Source organism: Mastigoproctus giganteus, chromosome 8 (assembly GCF_048544385.1).
Source record: "Mastigoproctus giganteus isolate SK-2022 chromosome 8, ASM4854438v1, whole genome shotgun sequence".
Lineage (NCBI taxonomy): Eukaryota > Metazoa > Arthropoda > Arachnida > Uropygi > Thelyphonidae > Mastigoproctus > Mastigoproctus giganteus.
This window is the reverse complement of record NC_143582.1, coordinates 76529298-76547418: the sequence shown is the minus strand read 5'-3', so window position 1 is coordinate 76547418 and position 18121 is coordinate 76529298. Positions and strand designations below refer to the sequence as shown.

Sequence of the window (18121 nt, the reverse complement as noted above, 5' to 3'; positions counted from 1 at the left end):
ATTGCTATTTTTCACAGTTTGTCTCTTGTTATGAATTTTTGTAGGTTGGCTCTGTGCAGTGATTTTTATTTTCTTGGAATCATGAACTTTTATAAAAATGAAAACTTTGTTTAGAATATTCTAAAACAAAGAAAATATTAATGTTGTCTTTTTTTATTGGTGAACAATGGAGTTTGTTTGTTTTTTAGTTTTTAGGAGCATTAGCAACTAAGGCCATATTGCTCCGGGATATGCGGTGGTTATTCCCTGACCTTTCCGCATCCTCCGTATTTGGTGGTGACGGGCTCGAACCCCGGTCTAATCAAGAAGAGTGTGCTATGTGCTGCTGCTCCTTCCCACCTGGCTATGGAGGCGCCTGAACAATGGAGTAAAATTATTTTCAAAAATCAAATCAGAATCTAAAAAAAAAAAAAAAAAAAAAAGTTTTGATACAACAATATCTTCTATATGTATTAATATATAACTTTGTTTAGGTGTATTAAAATCTCTATTCTCTATCTGAATTCCAAAGAAATTGTTGGTTTTTGGTTTGTAAGTTAAAATCAGAGATCATCAGGCAAAATCTCCTCCAATTTTCTGACATTTTATGGTGCTCTGCATCTCTTATCTCTGTCTACAGTTAGTTTTGAACATAGAAAAGAGATGGAAACATGTATTAGAAAAATTTCAACACAGTATGTTCTTTTAATGTTTATACATTAAAAGAACATACTGTCTGACCCAACCTTCAAAATGTAGGTCTGTGTATTCTTAGAGTCTACACATTAAAAATTGCTGAAAAGGTTGAGGTAATCTTAAAAAAAAAAATGGCATTTTTGTTTTCATTGCTGTTGGCACTGTAAATAACATGTATGGTTATTTACATAGGATGCTGTGCTTAGTATACTAAAAGTGAACTATTAAAGTGCAGTGAGCTCAAAATGGTAATCAAGCCTCTGTGGCTTATCTTCCAGGTGATGCATAACATTTCATTACCAAGTGTGATACCCCACCTTGCTTGTATGTGGGTGGGGGGTACCATGAAGTGTAACAAAACCATATTTGGTTTTTAAAGCAATTCCTGACTTTTTCTCTCTCTTCTACCCTTTATGTTTTTTCAGTTAATGTAACGTAACAGTAGAATTCAGCATCTTTACATTTTAAGTGGATATCAGCCCAGTTGCAGTGGGAGGTACCAGGCGCCTGATTACTGTGTGTGTGTGTGTGTGTGTGTGTGTGTGTGTGTGTGTGTGTGTGTGTGTGTGTGTGTGTGTGTGTGTGTGTGTGTGTGTGTAAATGGGTTTTTAATGTAACTCTTTAAAAGAAAAGTGAAAAGTTTAAAGAGTCACATAGAAAAGAGGTAGATGAAATGGTTTGGGTGAAAGCAAGATTAATAAATTAGGTATGACAGATGCACCTAAAAGTGCAAAGCAGCATTAAAGGATGCAAGAGTATATGTAATTTGTATTAGATTGTATCAAAAGTTCAAAAAATCCCCATAATTGTGTGTATATCTATAGGTTATGACTGGAGAGAAAGGAAGTGAATGGAATAGTCAATAAGAGTATTAAAAATGAATTCGTTCCTGTGATCACGACATATGGTCAAAAAAGAGCCATCGTTTTGTAATTTTTGTTGTTAAATTTCTTTTAATTAATTTAATTTTTAATTGTGTTTAATTGATTTTTAATTATTTTTTACTATAATGTAAGATTTTCAAATTTTTTTTTTTGTTTTAATTGCTGGAGCAATTAAAACAAAAAAACAAAATATTGAGGTAAACTTCTCTTATTATTTTACAAATAGTAATTTGTATTAATATTAAATTAAATTGAGTAAGTATAAATGGATGTGAAAGTTACACAATGTGCCAGTAAATATAAGGAGGAGGAAAGTAGAAAAAGAAGAGTAGTAGATTAGTGAAAGATGAAAGAATGTTAATATCCTAGAGGTTATGATGAATTAAGTAAGTTATGGGCTGAATTGCCTAGCCAATTTAAAATGGGGTACTGTAAAGTAAAATTAGTACAACAAAATATTAATAAAATGCAAATAAAAATAAAATGAAAATGGTAATGAAAATAAAATACAATGAAAATGGTATAGCTATCATTAGATATGGGGAGAAACGATTTAAGTAAAATGTCTAATATAGGTAATGCAAAAAATGCTTGATCTGATGATACATGATCAGGTATTTCATCAGGGGATTACACCTGACCATGTATCAGAACTGTGTTTCTATATTTGCCCATAGTAGTAGAAAAAAAGTGAAAGGCCAAAAAAGAATGAAATGAAATTAGCACTTTTTTAATATAGCATGGACAAAAACAAGGTAACCCCAATGTAGTGTAATATATTTAGGTAAAAATATTGTGCTTCTCAGCTCCCTGCCTTTATTTTATCCACCAGCTCATTTTCTTGAAATACTCCAGGTATCATACTTTCAGTTTAGATTCGTTTCTCGACATGTCTCAACACATATTTTTACTTTCAGTACAAGCATTTGGTATTAGCTCCCTTTTATACTAACGCTTACAAATGCCAGAGCCCTTACTACAAGCTTGGGCTTCACAACCCCAGCAAGCCCAGTGTTATTTAATAAAACTTTCTCTATACTTTTTTATCTTTCTGCTGTCTAATTCGAAATTTCTTCCCGTTCGTTAAACTATTAGTGCAATACAACAGTGAAATGAACGTTCCTGCTATCCTACTTCCATTGCTATTTTTCGTCTTTATTTATTTAAAATACTCCTTTTCCCTTCCCCATCCTCAATTTAATACCTCACCCTTAACCATTTGCTTGTTCCAAATTTATTTTTTAAAATACACTGATTGCTTATCTATACAAAATTAAATCCTACACTAAATTCCACATATTTATATTAAACATATTGATATTAACCATTTTTATCACAACTCGATACTTATTTTTACCTAAATATATTATTATTAGTAGTAGTAGTAGTAGCCATATGGTGCAAGGAAGCCTGAAGCTTATGCTGCACCAGCCAAAAAAAAAATTTCTGAGTTACCGAGAGAGAGAGAGAGAGAGAGAGAGAGAGAGAGAGAGAGAGAGAGAGAGAGAGAGAGTAGTAGGGAATCACCAAGAAAGAGAAGAATGATGATATCCAGCTCAGGACTGTGGGTGTGCCAAGCCCATACTCACCAGTTATGAGCCCCTGGGATAAATATTACACTGCATTGAGACTACCTTGTCCATACTGTAGTCTAACTCTAGTCTGAATTCTGTTTAAATGCAAGTTCATCAATTCAGCAGTTCATCAATAGTCTTCACATACAATTTACAGAATTGTTAGGTGGAAAATTTTCAGTGAATTTAAACCCTCAGTTTAAATTCCTCTCTGCATGCAAAAATTTGAATAATCAGCAAAAAAAAAAAAGTAATTCAAAACTGTTCATTTTTTTGATGTTACCTATGATTTCGTTCTTGAAAATCTGAACAACTGAAAAATCCGTGTTCTATATTAAAAATGTGTTTTTAATTGATTTTTGAAATTTAAATCTCCCTTTAGAGATGTCAGAGCAAATGCAAATTTAAAAGCCCACATCCTTTAACTGATGCTTTGATTGGAAGAGATCATGTCAGTATAAGCACTCGCCACATAAACTGTGAAGGATACATGCAAAGTTTGATTCCAGACATTCAATATCCCAATGCCAGAGAGCATTACCAATTATAGGAAAGTGCATGGGCAGTAAAATGAACTTAGTGTCCTTAACGCTTAATGACATGTCAACCAACACATGCATATAAATAATTAGGTTAAACTTAATCATGATTTTTTCTAATTGTGCAGTAATTAACAGACATTTCTGTAATTTTCTGCAAAGGATGCTAAGAAACATTTTCAACAACAGGTATGTAGATGAAGCACAAACTGCAAATATTGTTGGGGTCAAATTGACCCCATGCAACTAACTAATTAATATAAGGAACTAATTGTTGTTATTAATTGAATCAGTGAATCTAAGGAATTGTTATTATTATTAAATAATAAAGGCAACCTTCGACTATCTCTCTTGTTGTACTGAGGAAGTAGACAAGAGCTAGTCTACAAAGGCTCTTTAATATGATCATATATCTGTTTTATTCTGTAATCAGAAATAAACTTTATTTCTCAAAAGTTGCAGGAGTAAGTATTTTATTTTCCAACTTATGTTTAAAATATCACTACGTAACATGCTATTCAAGGATTTCATCAGTTTTGCATTGCTTATAACAAAAAGTAACTTGCCTAAATTTTGCATCTTGCTTAGCGAATTATGGGCATAGTTAGGTGAAGCATAAGATTTTCAATTTCATCCTCATCAATGCACCAATAGGTCAGAACAAACCTATAAGTATTAGGAGCTGTAATGGAAAAGCACAGTGGTGCAGTCAAGAATTGAATACAATGCAAATGGTAATTTTGTATTAAATTTATTATAAACTTTATTGAAAATAGTCCTTATTCCCAAACAATTGTGCATAGGACATACAATTGTTTGGGAATTTAGTCTTAATTGTAAATTTAAATTTTTTGTGTTAATTAAAAAAAAATTTGTGATTAGTTTTATGGATTAAAGCATAATTAAAATGGAAGCTTTTTTTTTTTTTTAATTAACAGAAGTTTCTGTATTTTCAAATATTGCATTAATAAAGTATATTAATGCAATATTTGTATTGCATTAATATACTTTATATTTTGGAGATTTGATCAAGAGACTTTTTCTGGCATATTTTAAGACTCGATTCTTGACAAACTGGATTTTGAACCTGAAATTTTGCTATTTGTGCAGTAATTTGTTTATAGCTGTTCTTTGGATTGAAGGTAAGATTTCAAGTTGTCTATGACAGTATATCGGGTTCACTTGTTATCTTGTCATGGCAAACTTGGAGAGGTCTGGGCTCAAATCCTGTCAAAAACTGGAGGAGTCTCTTAAAATCCCTCCTTGAATTCAAGTGTTGACTGGCACCTGGAGATTTTGATTCAATTACAGTAGAATGTTGCTAATCCGAACCGAGAGTGGTTCGGACTTCTGATTTTCGAACTTATCAAAAATTGTTGATAAGTGTTGTTGTTGTTGTTCTAGAAACCACACAACAAAAAAAAAAAGTTTAGTAAGTTTAGAAATAAAAACACTGGCTTTAAAATCTGAGGGACTGCCTAATTTTTTGTTAAAATCCAGTGCCTTTTCACACAACAAAGGTCCAGATATGGGTTCTCCTAAACTTCAAATCTGGTTGAACCACAAATAATGGCACATTTGAGGGGGTGAGTCATTAACTATTCTCATAGTTTTTCTCTTTTTTTGCACCATCTGAATCAATTTTGATGCGAACTTTTAAAATTTTTTCCTCATTTTTTAATGTCTGTTGTGGTTGACTTTCCAACCTCGTAAAATTTTGCTGACTCTTTGAAAGTTTGTTTAAAATCTGAATCTTCGATTCGTTTCTTAAAAATTTCTGCTTCCTTTTAAAAAGACAAAGAAAACGACATCACAGTAAAATTAAACTGTAAAAACTCTGTTCAGAATCTTTTTAATCTGTATCTCACTTGTGCGTATTGTGTTAGTTGCAATTTCTGCATACCGTGCTCTTTGTTATTGATTGATGCTTATTTTATTTTTTTTTAATTGTTTTAGATTGTACAATCCCTCCCCCCCCCAAAAAAAGTCAGTGAACAGGAATATCAGATTACAAAGTGTGTTGAATAACATATTAAAAAGTCTTACATTTAGTTAGTACTGTATGTATATTAATTAGCTGTGTACGTAAGTGTAAATTTATTTTGCTAACCTGTGGATAATATTCTTTTGATTTTCACATATCGTTTAATTTTGTTAATTGGTAAGGGAAAAAAGGTGTAAATTTGTGCTTTATATCTTCATTTTTAAAGCTTGTGGATAATATTCTTCTGATTTTCGCTTATTAGAACTGCATTTAATATAATCAAATTTCAATTTGCAAATGTTATCACAATAACTGGCATTTACTGTAATTATTTGCTTAAAAAAAATAAATAAATGCTGGCTCGTTCGAATTTTCGATGCTGTGCTGTAGTTCAAATTTATCTTTCTTTTAGCCTTGAGAAAAGGAAGGACATTTCGCTAATTCATTCTCCGAAATATTTAGTATAAGATTTTAAAGATTTGTGATTTAAGGAATTAAATAAATTCTACATATAATTATAAATATAGACTGATATGTAGAATTTCTTTTTTCTTCTGTATTTGGATTCTCAGATGATCAATACAAAGTATTCATTGGTATCACTTTGCTTTTTAGGACCAGCAACTTAATGAGCTACGGCATCAGTTAGAAGAATTAACAAAAGAACATAAATTAACCTCATCGCACTTGCAAGAAATGTCTGGGACCGTTCAGCAATTAAGAGATCAAAATGCATTGCTGAAAGCGCAGAGGGGTATATAAACAATTTTATGAGAATATTTTGAAATTTTTTGATAAAATCTCATTTAGGCTTTCTATATCAGTATTAACTAATTGTTTATTTTTATTTTTGTACCAAAAATCATATTTATATATAAGAAGAAAAATATGTAGCTTTTCCAATAAATTTACAGAGAAATGAATTCTGGAAATAGAAATGTATCAAACCAAGACAAACCTTTAAAATGTAATGCAGTGTGAAAATTGTTATTTGTAATGTATTTAAGTGTGATGATGAAAAAAGCAAATGTTTTCTTGCTTTATCAAGTTTAAAAACGAATCATTATTAGCTTAATGTAATTAACAGAGTAATGTGTAATACATCTACAGATGGAAGTTTCTTCCAACAATCAACCTTCCTCTCACAGAAGGCAAACATCTGCACATCTATCCTGCAACCGCCTTTCTCGATTTTAATTTGTGTCTCCTGACATATGTAATCTGAGCAAGGGGAAGAATGCCATTGCCACTGACTTGCTTAATCCATTCAAAGCCTTAAACACATCAATCAGATTGCCTTCAGTTCTGCAAACCCTTTGATCCTTTTACCAATCTTGTTGCTCATCTTTAGACTTGTTTCAGCAGATCTGCATCCTTCCTAAAGTGAGGTCCCCAGACCAGTATGCATGTGCTCAGGGTGTAGCCTAACCATTTCCTGCAAGAATTACTTTCACATCTTCCTTTGGCTAATACTTAATCTATTAGTATACATATCCCCCATGCTAGCAGTTTCCTACACCTAACACTGCCTCAATGGCATCAGCAAATATCCTTGCACCCATTCTATTTAAGTGTATCCCATCCCTGTAAAAACAGTCTCTGCTGTGAAAAATTCTACCCCACGAGTCTTGCACAGTCTGTCCATGGCCGCATAGTAAGACTCTCAACATGTACTCCATGTTATTATGTCTTGGCAGGATTGCAGACACTTTAAAATTTAATCCTAACACTTTAAAATTTAATCCTTTGCATCATCAAAGACAAGCAGCACCAGCCAAAAAAAAAATCCCATTCTCTCCAAAGTTTGTCTTCTACTTCCATCAATTTATGAATTTATTTGAACTATTCACTTCCACAACAATAGATTGCAGAATAGATGTGCAGAAGTTTGCCTTCAGCCAACAGGTGGTTAATTGCTGGAACAAGCTTCATATGTTGTTGTGGAAGCGAATAGTTCAAATAAATTCATAAATTGACATAAATTCATAAAAAGTTCAAATTCCTCAATTTGAACACATCTATTCTGCTTCTATCTTCCTCATGTGTGGCCACCTCCGTAGCCAGGTGGGCAGCAGTGCGTAGCACACGCTTCTTGCCCGTGACCACCAAATACGGAGGATGCGGAAAGGTCAGGGAATGACCACCACATATTCTCAGAGCAATATGGCCTTAGTTGCTAATGCTCCTAAAAACCAAATAACAATAACCTCATGTGCATAGTCTGAGGAAGACTCCCCATCATTGTCAAGTTTGCCCAAGTCATTCAAAGCCTTAAATAGCTCAATCAGATCACCTCTCAGGTGTCCAGTCTCCAGACACTGCAATTTGTAGCCTTTTTGGTAAGAACTACAGCAGCCTTTCTTGGTAAGAGCACCCATTTGACCTTCGCCAGTCTCATTGCTCTTCTCTGTACCTGTTTTAGCAGCTCTACATTCTACCTAAAATGGGGCTCCCAGATCTCTGTTCAGTACCCAAGATGTGGCCTGACCATTGCCTTATACAAAAGGGTAATCACTTTCTTAGCCTTGCTATCAAAATTCCCATATATCATTGCCAAAACACCATGAGCTGCCCTGGCAACTTGTCTGCACTGCTCAGAGAACTTATCTGACTGCACAGTTACGCTCAGCTCCTTTTCATTTTCCACTACCGATATGCAGTACCCTACATTTGTGAATGTTAAACTTCAATTTCAATTTCTTGGCCCATCAGTATGATTTTTCTAGATCTTGTTGCAGTAGCATACCTTCAATACTGTTATTAACCACCCTGCCAACCTTTGTATCATCTGCAAACTTAGACATTAAGCTTATTACACTTTCATCAATATCATTTAATAAATATAGAAAACAACAACGAGCCCAACAAAGAACCCTGTGGGACTTTACTAATAACATTATTCCATGAAGAGCAGTGTCTATTGATTACCACTCTATCTTCTCCCACCCAACCATCCCTTTATCCTTAACAGAATTAAATAAATTTCCTCCAAAACTAATTGTGGAAATGAGTGTGTGATTAGTTTAATTTTAAAGTGTATGGGGGAATATATCCTTTGACAAAAGATATTTGTTATGCCCAATCAGACATGTCTAGTAATACATTTTTGATTTTAAATCAAATCTTTTCTAATAAATAGAATTTTGAAATAGTTTTAAGCCTACATAGAAAGCATGCATGCGTGCATGTGTGTGAAACACATATACATGTGTGCATATGGATTAAATTAAGTTTTGGGCAAATGAAAAATTTATTAGGTAAAAAATAAGATTTTGAGGACATGCTTTTTATTTTTCCAAGAATTGAATAAAATATTGTTTTTATCAAAATAAAACTGACTATTGTTCATTAATAAACTATTTGATACATTCAATTTTTTTATAGCTGTAGCTTCTAATGCTGGTAGTGGAGATTGTTCATCTGGCCCAGCTGCAGAATTGATTCAAGCACGTCAAGAACTTGAAGAAGTAAAACACCATTATGAAGCTTTACAAGAAGAATTAAAAGAAAAATCTGAACTACTTCAAAAATTTGTAAGTAGATTCAGAATGGTCAAAATAAATATTGTGGATCAGAACAGAATTTTTGATTCAACTTAACTTTTTTAATGGGGAGAGACTTCATAAGTAAACAAAAAGCACTGAAGTCCTGCATTATTAAATTTCATAAAAAAAATCAAGTTTTAAAAGTAAATTTTTAACATTGGCAAATAATAATGAAGCTACCCTTAAGAGTGTGTATTTAAAAATCAGTTTAAAATTAATTTTTAAATTATGATATTAATGTGTTAATATGTTTGTTTAATAATTCTGTTGTCCAGATTAACTGCATGCACTAACACCAGATGCTAAATGTAGAATGGTAGTGGAACATATGAATAAAGTGTGAAATAGTTAAAATCTAAACGATATAAAAATGTTTTAATTATCTTTTGTGGCTGAGCCCAATTATGGTATATATAAAAATTGTTTGTTCAAATATAAATTTAAAAAAAAAAAAAAAAAAAAGTTGAAGAACTGCACCACTACATAAGAAGTGAGAAAGATAGTTATCAGTTGTGGTAATCTTGATAACTGCATTTCTGAATTCTTGAACAATGACATAAAACTAATATAATATCTGTTGGATACCATTAGAGCATTAATCCCTTTAAAACCATATCTAAATAAATAAAAATGTGGATGCTTTTCTTTTTTTTAGAATTTTTCCAAAACAAAGTTTAGCATGGATATTAACTTTCTATGTAAACAAGAAATAAAAATAATGAAAATAATATAAGAAAAATCTGGGATAACAAATATCCAATCAAAAGTAAGCAAAGCAAATTTAAAATGGTGTAGGTAAGTAGAAAGGATGAGAGAAGGGATATAAGCTAAACAGGTATAGGAAGCAAAAATGAATGGTAATGTTTCAGAGATAGACAAAGAGAAAGATGGATTGTGTGGTGCCAAGCAAGCATTAGAAAAAAGAGAGCTTACTAGGACTAAAAATTGAAGAGGAAATAGAACGACAGAAAGAAAAATAGTGAATGGTAGGCTAATAGTTCAGAAGGACTGATTTGTACTACCATAGTATATTCACTTGTATATCCACTGAGTAAAACAGATTTGGATGCTGGTGATGATGATATTGGTTCTATTTCTAAAATTAATTTAATATCCACTTTGGAAACTGATCTCTGAACAACTATAGTATTATTCAAAGTAGCTAATACTTTTTTTTTTTCAGCCCACTACATAAACAACTACAGTAGAACTTCGATTGTCCATCAGGGTAGGACCAAGACCATGATGGATAATTGTATAGACAGATAATAGAATATGCACATTAAAAACATTATACATACAATAGACTTGGTCGTCTAGCTTGTTTATTTTATTACATAATATATAACCTAATGAAATTTAATGAAACTTTAATTATTATTTATTTTTTACCGGATCATCAAAAAATCCTAGTACAATTATCAACATAGACACCTATTTTTATATTTTGACTTGCTATTTTGACTATTTTAAAATATTTTGACTTAATATTTTGACTTAATATTTTGTCTAGTAATGTCATAAAAAATTAAAAGAAAACAATATTACATAATTAAATTTCTTTTCTAAAAAAAGTCAGTCAATTTCTTTTGTTTCATTATTCCTCAAGCCTTTTGGGAGGCAATGTTACAAATTTTACACAAAAGTAACATGTGTAGCATCTGCTTCTTCTTGTACCTCAAACCACTCAATGCACTTTGACAACATAGTTTCAGCTTCACAGTCATTATGTTTGGTGTTCCATCAGCAGCAACTTCTTCAGTTTTAGAATCATCTGAAAATGTCATCACTTTTTGCACAATTTCTTTGTCATCTAAACTTTCACATCCAATGTCCATTTTGTCCATATCCAGCAATCATTTACTTCCTCCATCGAAATGTTTTTAAAACCAGGAACATTCAAACATAACTGCTAAATTTCAGTTTCTTTTTTAATGGTTTCTGTATCACTTCATTCCAGGCATCGGAAACATTGAAAATTACATCTTTTATAGTGTAGCTTTTCCAAAACTCTATCATATCTAATTTATTTTCTGCTGAAACATGTTTTTGAATGAACGTTTTGTGATAACATTTCATACTGTCAGTCACACCTTGGTCCATTGGTTAAATGAGAGATGTAGTGTTTGCTGACAGAAAGTGGCATGATATTTTGCCATCATCGCTTTTTAAATCACATACATGTATGGGATGAGTAGGTGCATTGTCCATCAGTAGCATTGCATTTGTGGTAAACCGTTAGGTGCCAAATGTGATCTTACACATGGTACAAATATTTTATGAAACCAATCATGAAATTTATCTTTACTCATCCATGCATTGTTTTGTGAGAAATATTTAACTGGCAAAGCAATTAAATTAACATTTTTAAATGCTCTAGGCTTTTTTGGTTTTCCTGTAACAACCAAAGGCAATTTATGACTACTGCTGGCATTAGCACATATCATTATAGTGATGCGATCTTTTTGCATCTTATATCCCGGTGCCATATGTTCAGTCATTGAGGCCAGCGTCTTTTGAGGTAGTGCCTTCCAATTAAGGCCAGTCTCATCGCAGTTGTACATTTGGTCTTTAACCAAACTTCGATCAGCTATTTCCTTCTGTAGTTTTTCACAATAAACAGAAATGGTTGTACTATCTGCACATAGCTTCTCACTCTGGATCGACTACTGTCGAATACCATGGCGAAACTTAAATTTGTCCAACCATCTGATGATTGGACAAATTTAAGTTTGAATGAAGGATCTGTGCCTAGTTTTTTATTGATTTCAATGGCTTTTTTGATTATTATAGGGTCCCAATAATGGAATTCCTTGGCTAAGTTTTTGAGCAAACCATTGAAACATTGCAGTATCCAATGTTCATTTGTAGCCATCTTCATTGTTTTACAACTTTTAACATTGGTTTCCATCAGTGGTTTCCATTTTTGACACGTGGTTTTCATTTTTTTCTGCATTGCGCTTTATATCATTTACTGTTGTTCTTCCTATTCCATAAACCAATTCTATACTTGTAGTACTTTCACCCTTTCTTAGGCAATTGATTTTTTGTGATAATCCCAACACTACTCGCTCATATTTCTGTCATTTCAATGGATTTACTAAATAAAAATTATTGAAATATGAAACAAGTGGTTAAAGTACAACCGTATACAGTGAGTTGTAAACAAAGACTGAGTGACACATGGTGCCAGTGCATTACAGCATAATGGGACTAAGTGACAGTAATGTTAAATTCGGTAAATAGGGTGAGAGACAATCGAAGTTCTACTGTACTTATAAAAGGCTGTTCTCATGCCTGGTATCAAAACCCAGCTGACAGCATTATCAGTATTTTTCTGCCAGTTTTACTCTTAGTTTTGCTCAGTTCTCTCCCCTCCCCCAATCTCTATTCTATGGATTCTCCATGGACCCAGGTATTCTTGATTGCCAAATCATTATTTCATTTTGTACTGCAATCAGTTAGGTACCGCTTGAAGTTTCTGGTAACATGGCAATTTTTGCCTTATTCAGTTATTCCTTTCTTCCAGTTATTTATTGTTGTGCTTTCGTTTTCTTACGAGTTGTCTACATGTTACCCAACACAGAAAACATCTATACCACAGTTCAGACATTTCGTCCAAATTTTAATATCAGACCTTTTCTGTGCCATATTCTTTTTATTAGGTGTATGTTAAAGTATGGTTAAATTGTTTGCTGTGTAGTATAAGTGTGTTTTTGCATTTATTTATTTTCTGTGTAGATTATTATTCTGTGTTTCCATTTATGGTTCTATGTGATGTCTCCTTTCCAGCTAATTTGCATAGAACTGATCCCATTCACTTTTCTTTTCATGGTTACTGTCAGGAAATAAAAATGCTGAAATTATAAACCATTCTTCAATTTTGTCATAAGTGAAATTTTTATATGGACATTCTTTTAATGTTTTCTGGAACATACAATTTACAGACATTTCTCTGGGGGACAAAAATAAATATTATCTGAGTCACGCATTGTGCTAATCTGAGTTTGTACAAAATAGGGGTTGCCTCCTATGACTCAAAATACTGCAGTGGACAACATTTTCCATTCATTGAGTTTGTATTGAATAGGGGTGACCAACCTGAAACTGAGCAGGAGCCACTGTATTAAAGTGGATATCACTGATTAGCACATGGGAGCCACCATACTGCAGATGAAGTACCTCACTTCCTACACATGAAGACAGACTTCACATAACATTACTTTTATAGCTTTTCCTCACATTAGGAAAGATTTTTTTTAAAAATTATTTGAAAAAATAGTATGGATGTGACTTGATCAACCCTGCAAATATGAAGGTTATCATAACACAAGGGCTGTACTGTCAGAATTGATTCAGAACCTGCTGAAAACTGTGAAGCAAATATATAAACATGCACCTAAATCTGAATGGATATGGAGTTTGAATTTTAAAGACCATGGTGTTTTCAATGTTAAAAAAGAATAAAGTAATTTTAAATTAGAGTACAAAGACGCACTTGGTAAAATATTTATTCATACTAGGTACGTATTTGCTTATTCATATTTATTTTCTATTTTCTATTTTTTTATTATTATTAAACACCCTTTATATAAAATTCTCCATAACTGTCAATGATAAGAACAAATACCTTTCTCTGGGACTTCTGAGACTTCAACTTTCATTCCTTCTGTGTTAAATGAACATTTGTTTTTTAGTTTTTAGTCTTAGAGGAGCTTAGACCCTTGAGAGAATTCTTTTATAAATATGGCTTGATGCTGAATGACACTGCAGATTTTGAAGATCTGAAGCTAAAGATAGATGTTTAGCAAAAAGATAAATTGCCTTACCATTATGTTTGACAAAAAAAAAAAAAAAGTATTTAGACTCCCAATCCTGTTGAAAGTTTCTGTATTTATTGGTATAATTTCTTTTTAATTGCACATCTTTTTCCATTGTTAAAGAGTACAACAGATATTTTAGTAAAACTTCCACAGTTGTATGAGTAGTGTTCAAACAACCAATTCCAAGAGAGTTTAAACATTTGAGCTCCTGAGGGTTTGTTAAGATGTGAGAGTTATAAGCTGTGTGTTTCCATGAGTGCAATGTAGCAAGTGTGCCTCAACTATATGTCACCTTAATTCAAAGTAAAAGTGGTGCATCTTTCGCTCTCAATGCCACTGCATGGTAACTGAAAGGTCAGCATATATAAAATAAGTTTGAAGTTTAACTCATGTGAATTTGGTATATATTATTATAATTAGAATAATTATAATTAGAAAACAATGATACATGTAAGGCAGCCAAAGCTTCAAGGTACTGCTAGTTGGTCCTTGCACTGGTGCAATAAAAAAGAACACAAAGTGAAGGAGCTCAAAAATGGTTTTATTTTTATTCAAAGTAATCGCCACCTGATTGAATGCATGTATTACACCACATTCTAAAAGTTTCTGAAAAGATCCAGAAAAGGTGTCCGAAGAGATGATGTTCAGTTTGGCAGTTACAGTTTCTTTATATCCTCAACATCCCGAAATCTCTTTCATTTCAGGGCAGTTTTCATCTTGGGAAAGAGAAAGGAGTCTGCTGCTGCTAGATTGGGAGAGTAAAGTGGATGGTTTGTTTTACAATGGGATGTATCATCAGAAATGTCTTTACAACGATTGCAGAATGGGCAGGGCATTGTCATGCAACAATAACCAGCTACCTTTCTCTTGAAATTGTGGTCTCACCCAGGAAATGTACTTCAATAATCTATTCAGATACAAATTTCTTGTGAATCACACCGTTTGCCTGAAAGCATATCAGCATCATCTTGATCCTCGGTGATGATTTTGAAGTCCATTGCATGCTCTGACACTTTGTCTCTGGGTTGTTCTGAAATACCCAACACCCATCTCCAGTGTTAATACATTCAAGGATATTAGGATCATCTTGACAAGTCTGGACAAAGTCTTCACATGATGACACTTTCTCTTCTGCTCATCTGTGAGGCTGTACAAAACCAATTTTTGCACAGACCTTCCTCTTACCTTCTTATGAAACCTTCATGCAGAATTCAACGAATTATCTCTATTCATATCAGACTCATCAGCCATCGTTCTGAGGTTCAGACAATCTGGTGGATTTTATTCCTTCTTAGAACCTTAAAAAAAGCAATATAAGTGGAAGTGCTACCGACATAAAAAAAAATGAATGGCACTTCATAGAATTTATCATGGAACCAAAAGAAAAGAGTGCCAAAAGTAGGCACTAATGGGAGTTTACCATAGTAATAATTCATTATTTATATTTACTCCTTCAGTTACCATGAGTATGACTATCACCAGCTTTACTCTCTAAACCTTCATTCAATTAACATAACCTTTTCTGACCATTTATGTAGTGTGTGTGTGTGTGTGTGTGTGTGTGTGTGTGTGTGTGTGTGTGTGTGTGTACACACTGTCCTATTAATATCCAGCACCTTCTTATCTACAAATCTGTATTTACAGGAAAAGTAATAATCTGTGCTGAAACCTTTAACATTTATGATAGCTTCTACTCTGCAAAGAACACCCTCCACCAGGTTTTTGTAAATGTCATCCAGTATTTTCTGCCATTTGGCCGAAAATACTGGATGACATTCAGGGTGTGTGTGTGTGTAGAGACTACTCAAAAACCATAGCTGTAAAATTAAAAGTGTTACATTTAACACTTTTAATTTTACAGCTATGGTTTTTGAGTATTCTCTACACACACACCTGAATCCAGTTCATCCCAGTGGTTCACTATAGGAATGAGGCATCATTGGCAGCATGCAGCATTGCTGCATGCTGCCAATGCTGCCTCATTCCTATAGTTTATGGCCCTGTTTCTCCTCTGTCCTGGCGGGGAGAAGGTGAAGGTTCCCTTGTCTCCTCCCCGCCGCCCCCTCTTTCCTTCTGGTGTGGCATGGGCCTGCCTCACTGATTTTGGGGTCATCTACTCTATCGACCCTATACTTCTGTCTCTCACCCCCCAGCCTTTAGTCTCCCCTCCCCCTCTAGCTTTCCAACTAGTGTTCATCCCATGTCAAAATTATCCTAGCCCTACACCCAAAATTCTTAATTCCAACACTGTATAACTTAAAACTCCTTTGGCCTGACCCAAACTCTAGCATACCCCCTCCCCCTTTTTTTTTTTTTTTTTTTTTTTTTTGGTCCTAGCCACTGAAATCCCAGGAAATTAGGTGGCAGGACCTGCCAGAGTACTTATTTAAAAATACTGGTGTACCTGGCTTGCCTCCACAGGGCTAAGTGTGGGCAGCGTTGGGCCTCAGTTGGGGTCCAGCGGCTAAGTGGCCAGATGAACAACGGTACACGACACTACATCCAACAATATCCATACACTTTTAAATCTCTGGCCTTTACAGTGTTCTGTAACACACACGACAATGTAGACTACATGGACATGGGGGAAACCCCTGGTGCTGTTAGACCCTAAACACACTTTACACTTTTATAGTAATGAGGTCAGGGCTCTGGGTCTGTCCAAAACAACCAATGATCCCAGGCCAAGCCATGAAAAACAGCCCCAGACCATTGTGTTGCCTCTGAACTTCATTGTTGGGGGCAAACAAGTCCATCAGGTAGCTTTCTTCAAGTATCCTCATTCCCATACACAACCAACAGATCTGACTGGGAGACCATGTACCATGACTTGTTGTGATAGATGGTCCAAAGCACAGCTTTCCATTAGTCCATGGCACTGTACTAGTGCTGATGTGTCTGAGTTTGACATGCAATGGAGATGTCACAAAAAAAAAACAGAGCCAGACTGAAACAGTAAAAGTACTTCATCACAAGACAGAGTTTTGAAGTGTCTATGCCTTTTTAATTGTCGTGCAGGTTCCACAGACCTAAAATCCATGTTGAAGGAGTATACTAGTTAGCAAATTAGAATGCCTTATGAGGAATTTTAACTTTCCAGATATCATTTGGAACTCATGGGCTGGCAACTCGCTCATTATCAAAACATTTAATTTGTTTAATGACTACTTTCTACACAGCATATTAGAGAGGCAAAAAAGAAGGCTCTTGATCTGGTTATCAGCAGTGATGCATCATGTATTAAGAATTTAAGTAAAGAACCCTTAGGTGGTAACGATTGTTGTATATTGATATGAGATTTATTCAAAGAAATAACTACTATCAAGGGTGAAGGAAAGGGATTTTATTTTCAAGGTTTATTATAATAGACTCAGACATTTTTTGAACTCTTTTCAATGGGAAAAGAGTTTAAGAAATGTCTGAAAATTTTATAAAAACTATTTATGTTAATTGAATGTATGCAAAATTCTTAAAGTGCAAGTCCAGCCTCAAACTATGCACCTTTTGGGGAACCATGTTGTAGGCTATAGAAACACATTATCATCCTCATTAATCCATGAGGATGATAATGTGCATTGTTTACTGTTTTCAAACTAGTTCAAATATGGAATTTGTACTCATCTGAATGAAAAGCCGATACTGTGCATCCACTATGAAAATAGTCCCTTTTCCATGCCTTCCCTACTCCTCTTATTAGTATTAGTAACAGCTGCATGGTGCAAGAAAGCCTATGGCTTATGCTGCACCAGCCAAAAAAAAAAAATCCGAACAAAACAATGATAAAAACAAAAAAAATAATAAATAAAAAAATAATAATAAAATATAAATAAAAAGGAAATTAAACCTATCATCCTATGCGCTTCCCTTACCCGAAAGTACTATCCAGATGACCTTTGAATTTCCCCAAACTGTCGGCCTCTACCACCCATGAAGGCAACTTATTCCAGTAATTTATAACTCGCTGGCTAAAATAAAACTTCCTGCAGTCTAATCTTATGCACCAAATGCCAGGTTAAAATGGACAAGGTATAACTACAAGTCACAAATGTAAGTACAAATTAGGGGGTCAGTCACATATGAACAGGGTTGTCTGCTCT

At 33.8% G+C, this 18121-nt stretch overlaps 1 protein-coding gene across 1 annotated transcript in view; it reads left to right on the top strand.

Annotated features, from left to right (window-relative positions):
* p115 (General vesicular transport factor p115) overlaps positions 1-18121 on the top strand; it is a 262239-nt gene that overhangs the window by 208716 nt on the left and 35402 nt on the right. Inside the window, exons 17-18 of the mRNA XM_090380276.1 lie at positions 6272-6410; positions 9041-9189. Of these exons, the coding sequence (XP_090236402.1) occupies positions 6272-6410; positions 9041-9189 (288 nt within the window). The remainder of the gene's footprint in view (positions 1-6271; positions 6411-9040; positions 9190-18121) is intronic.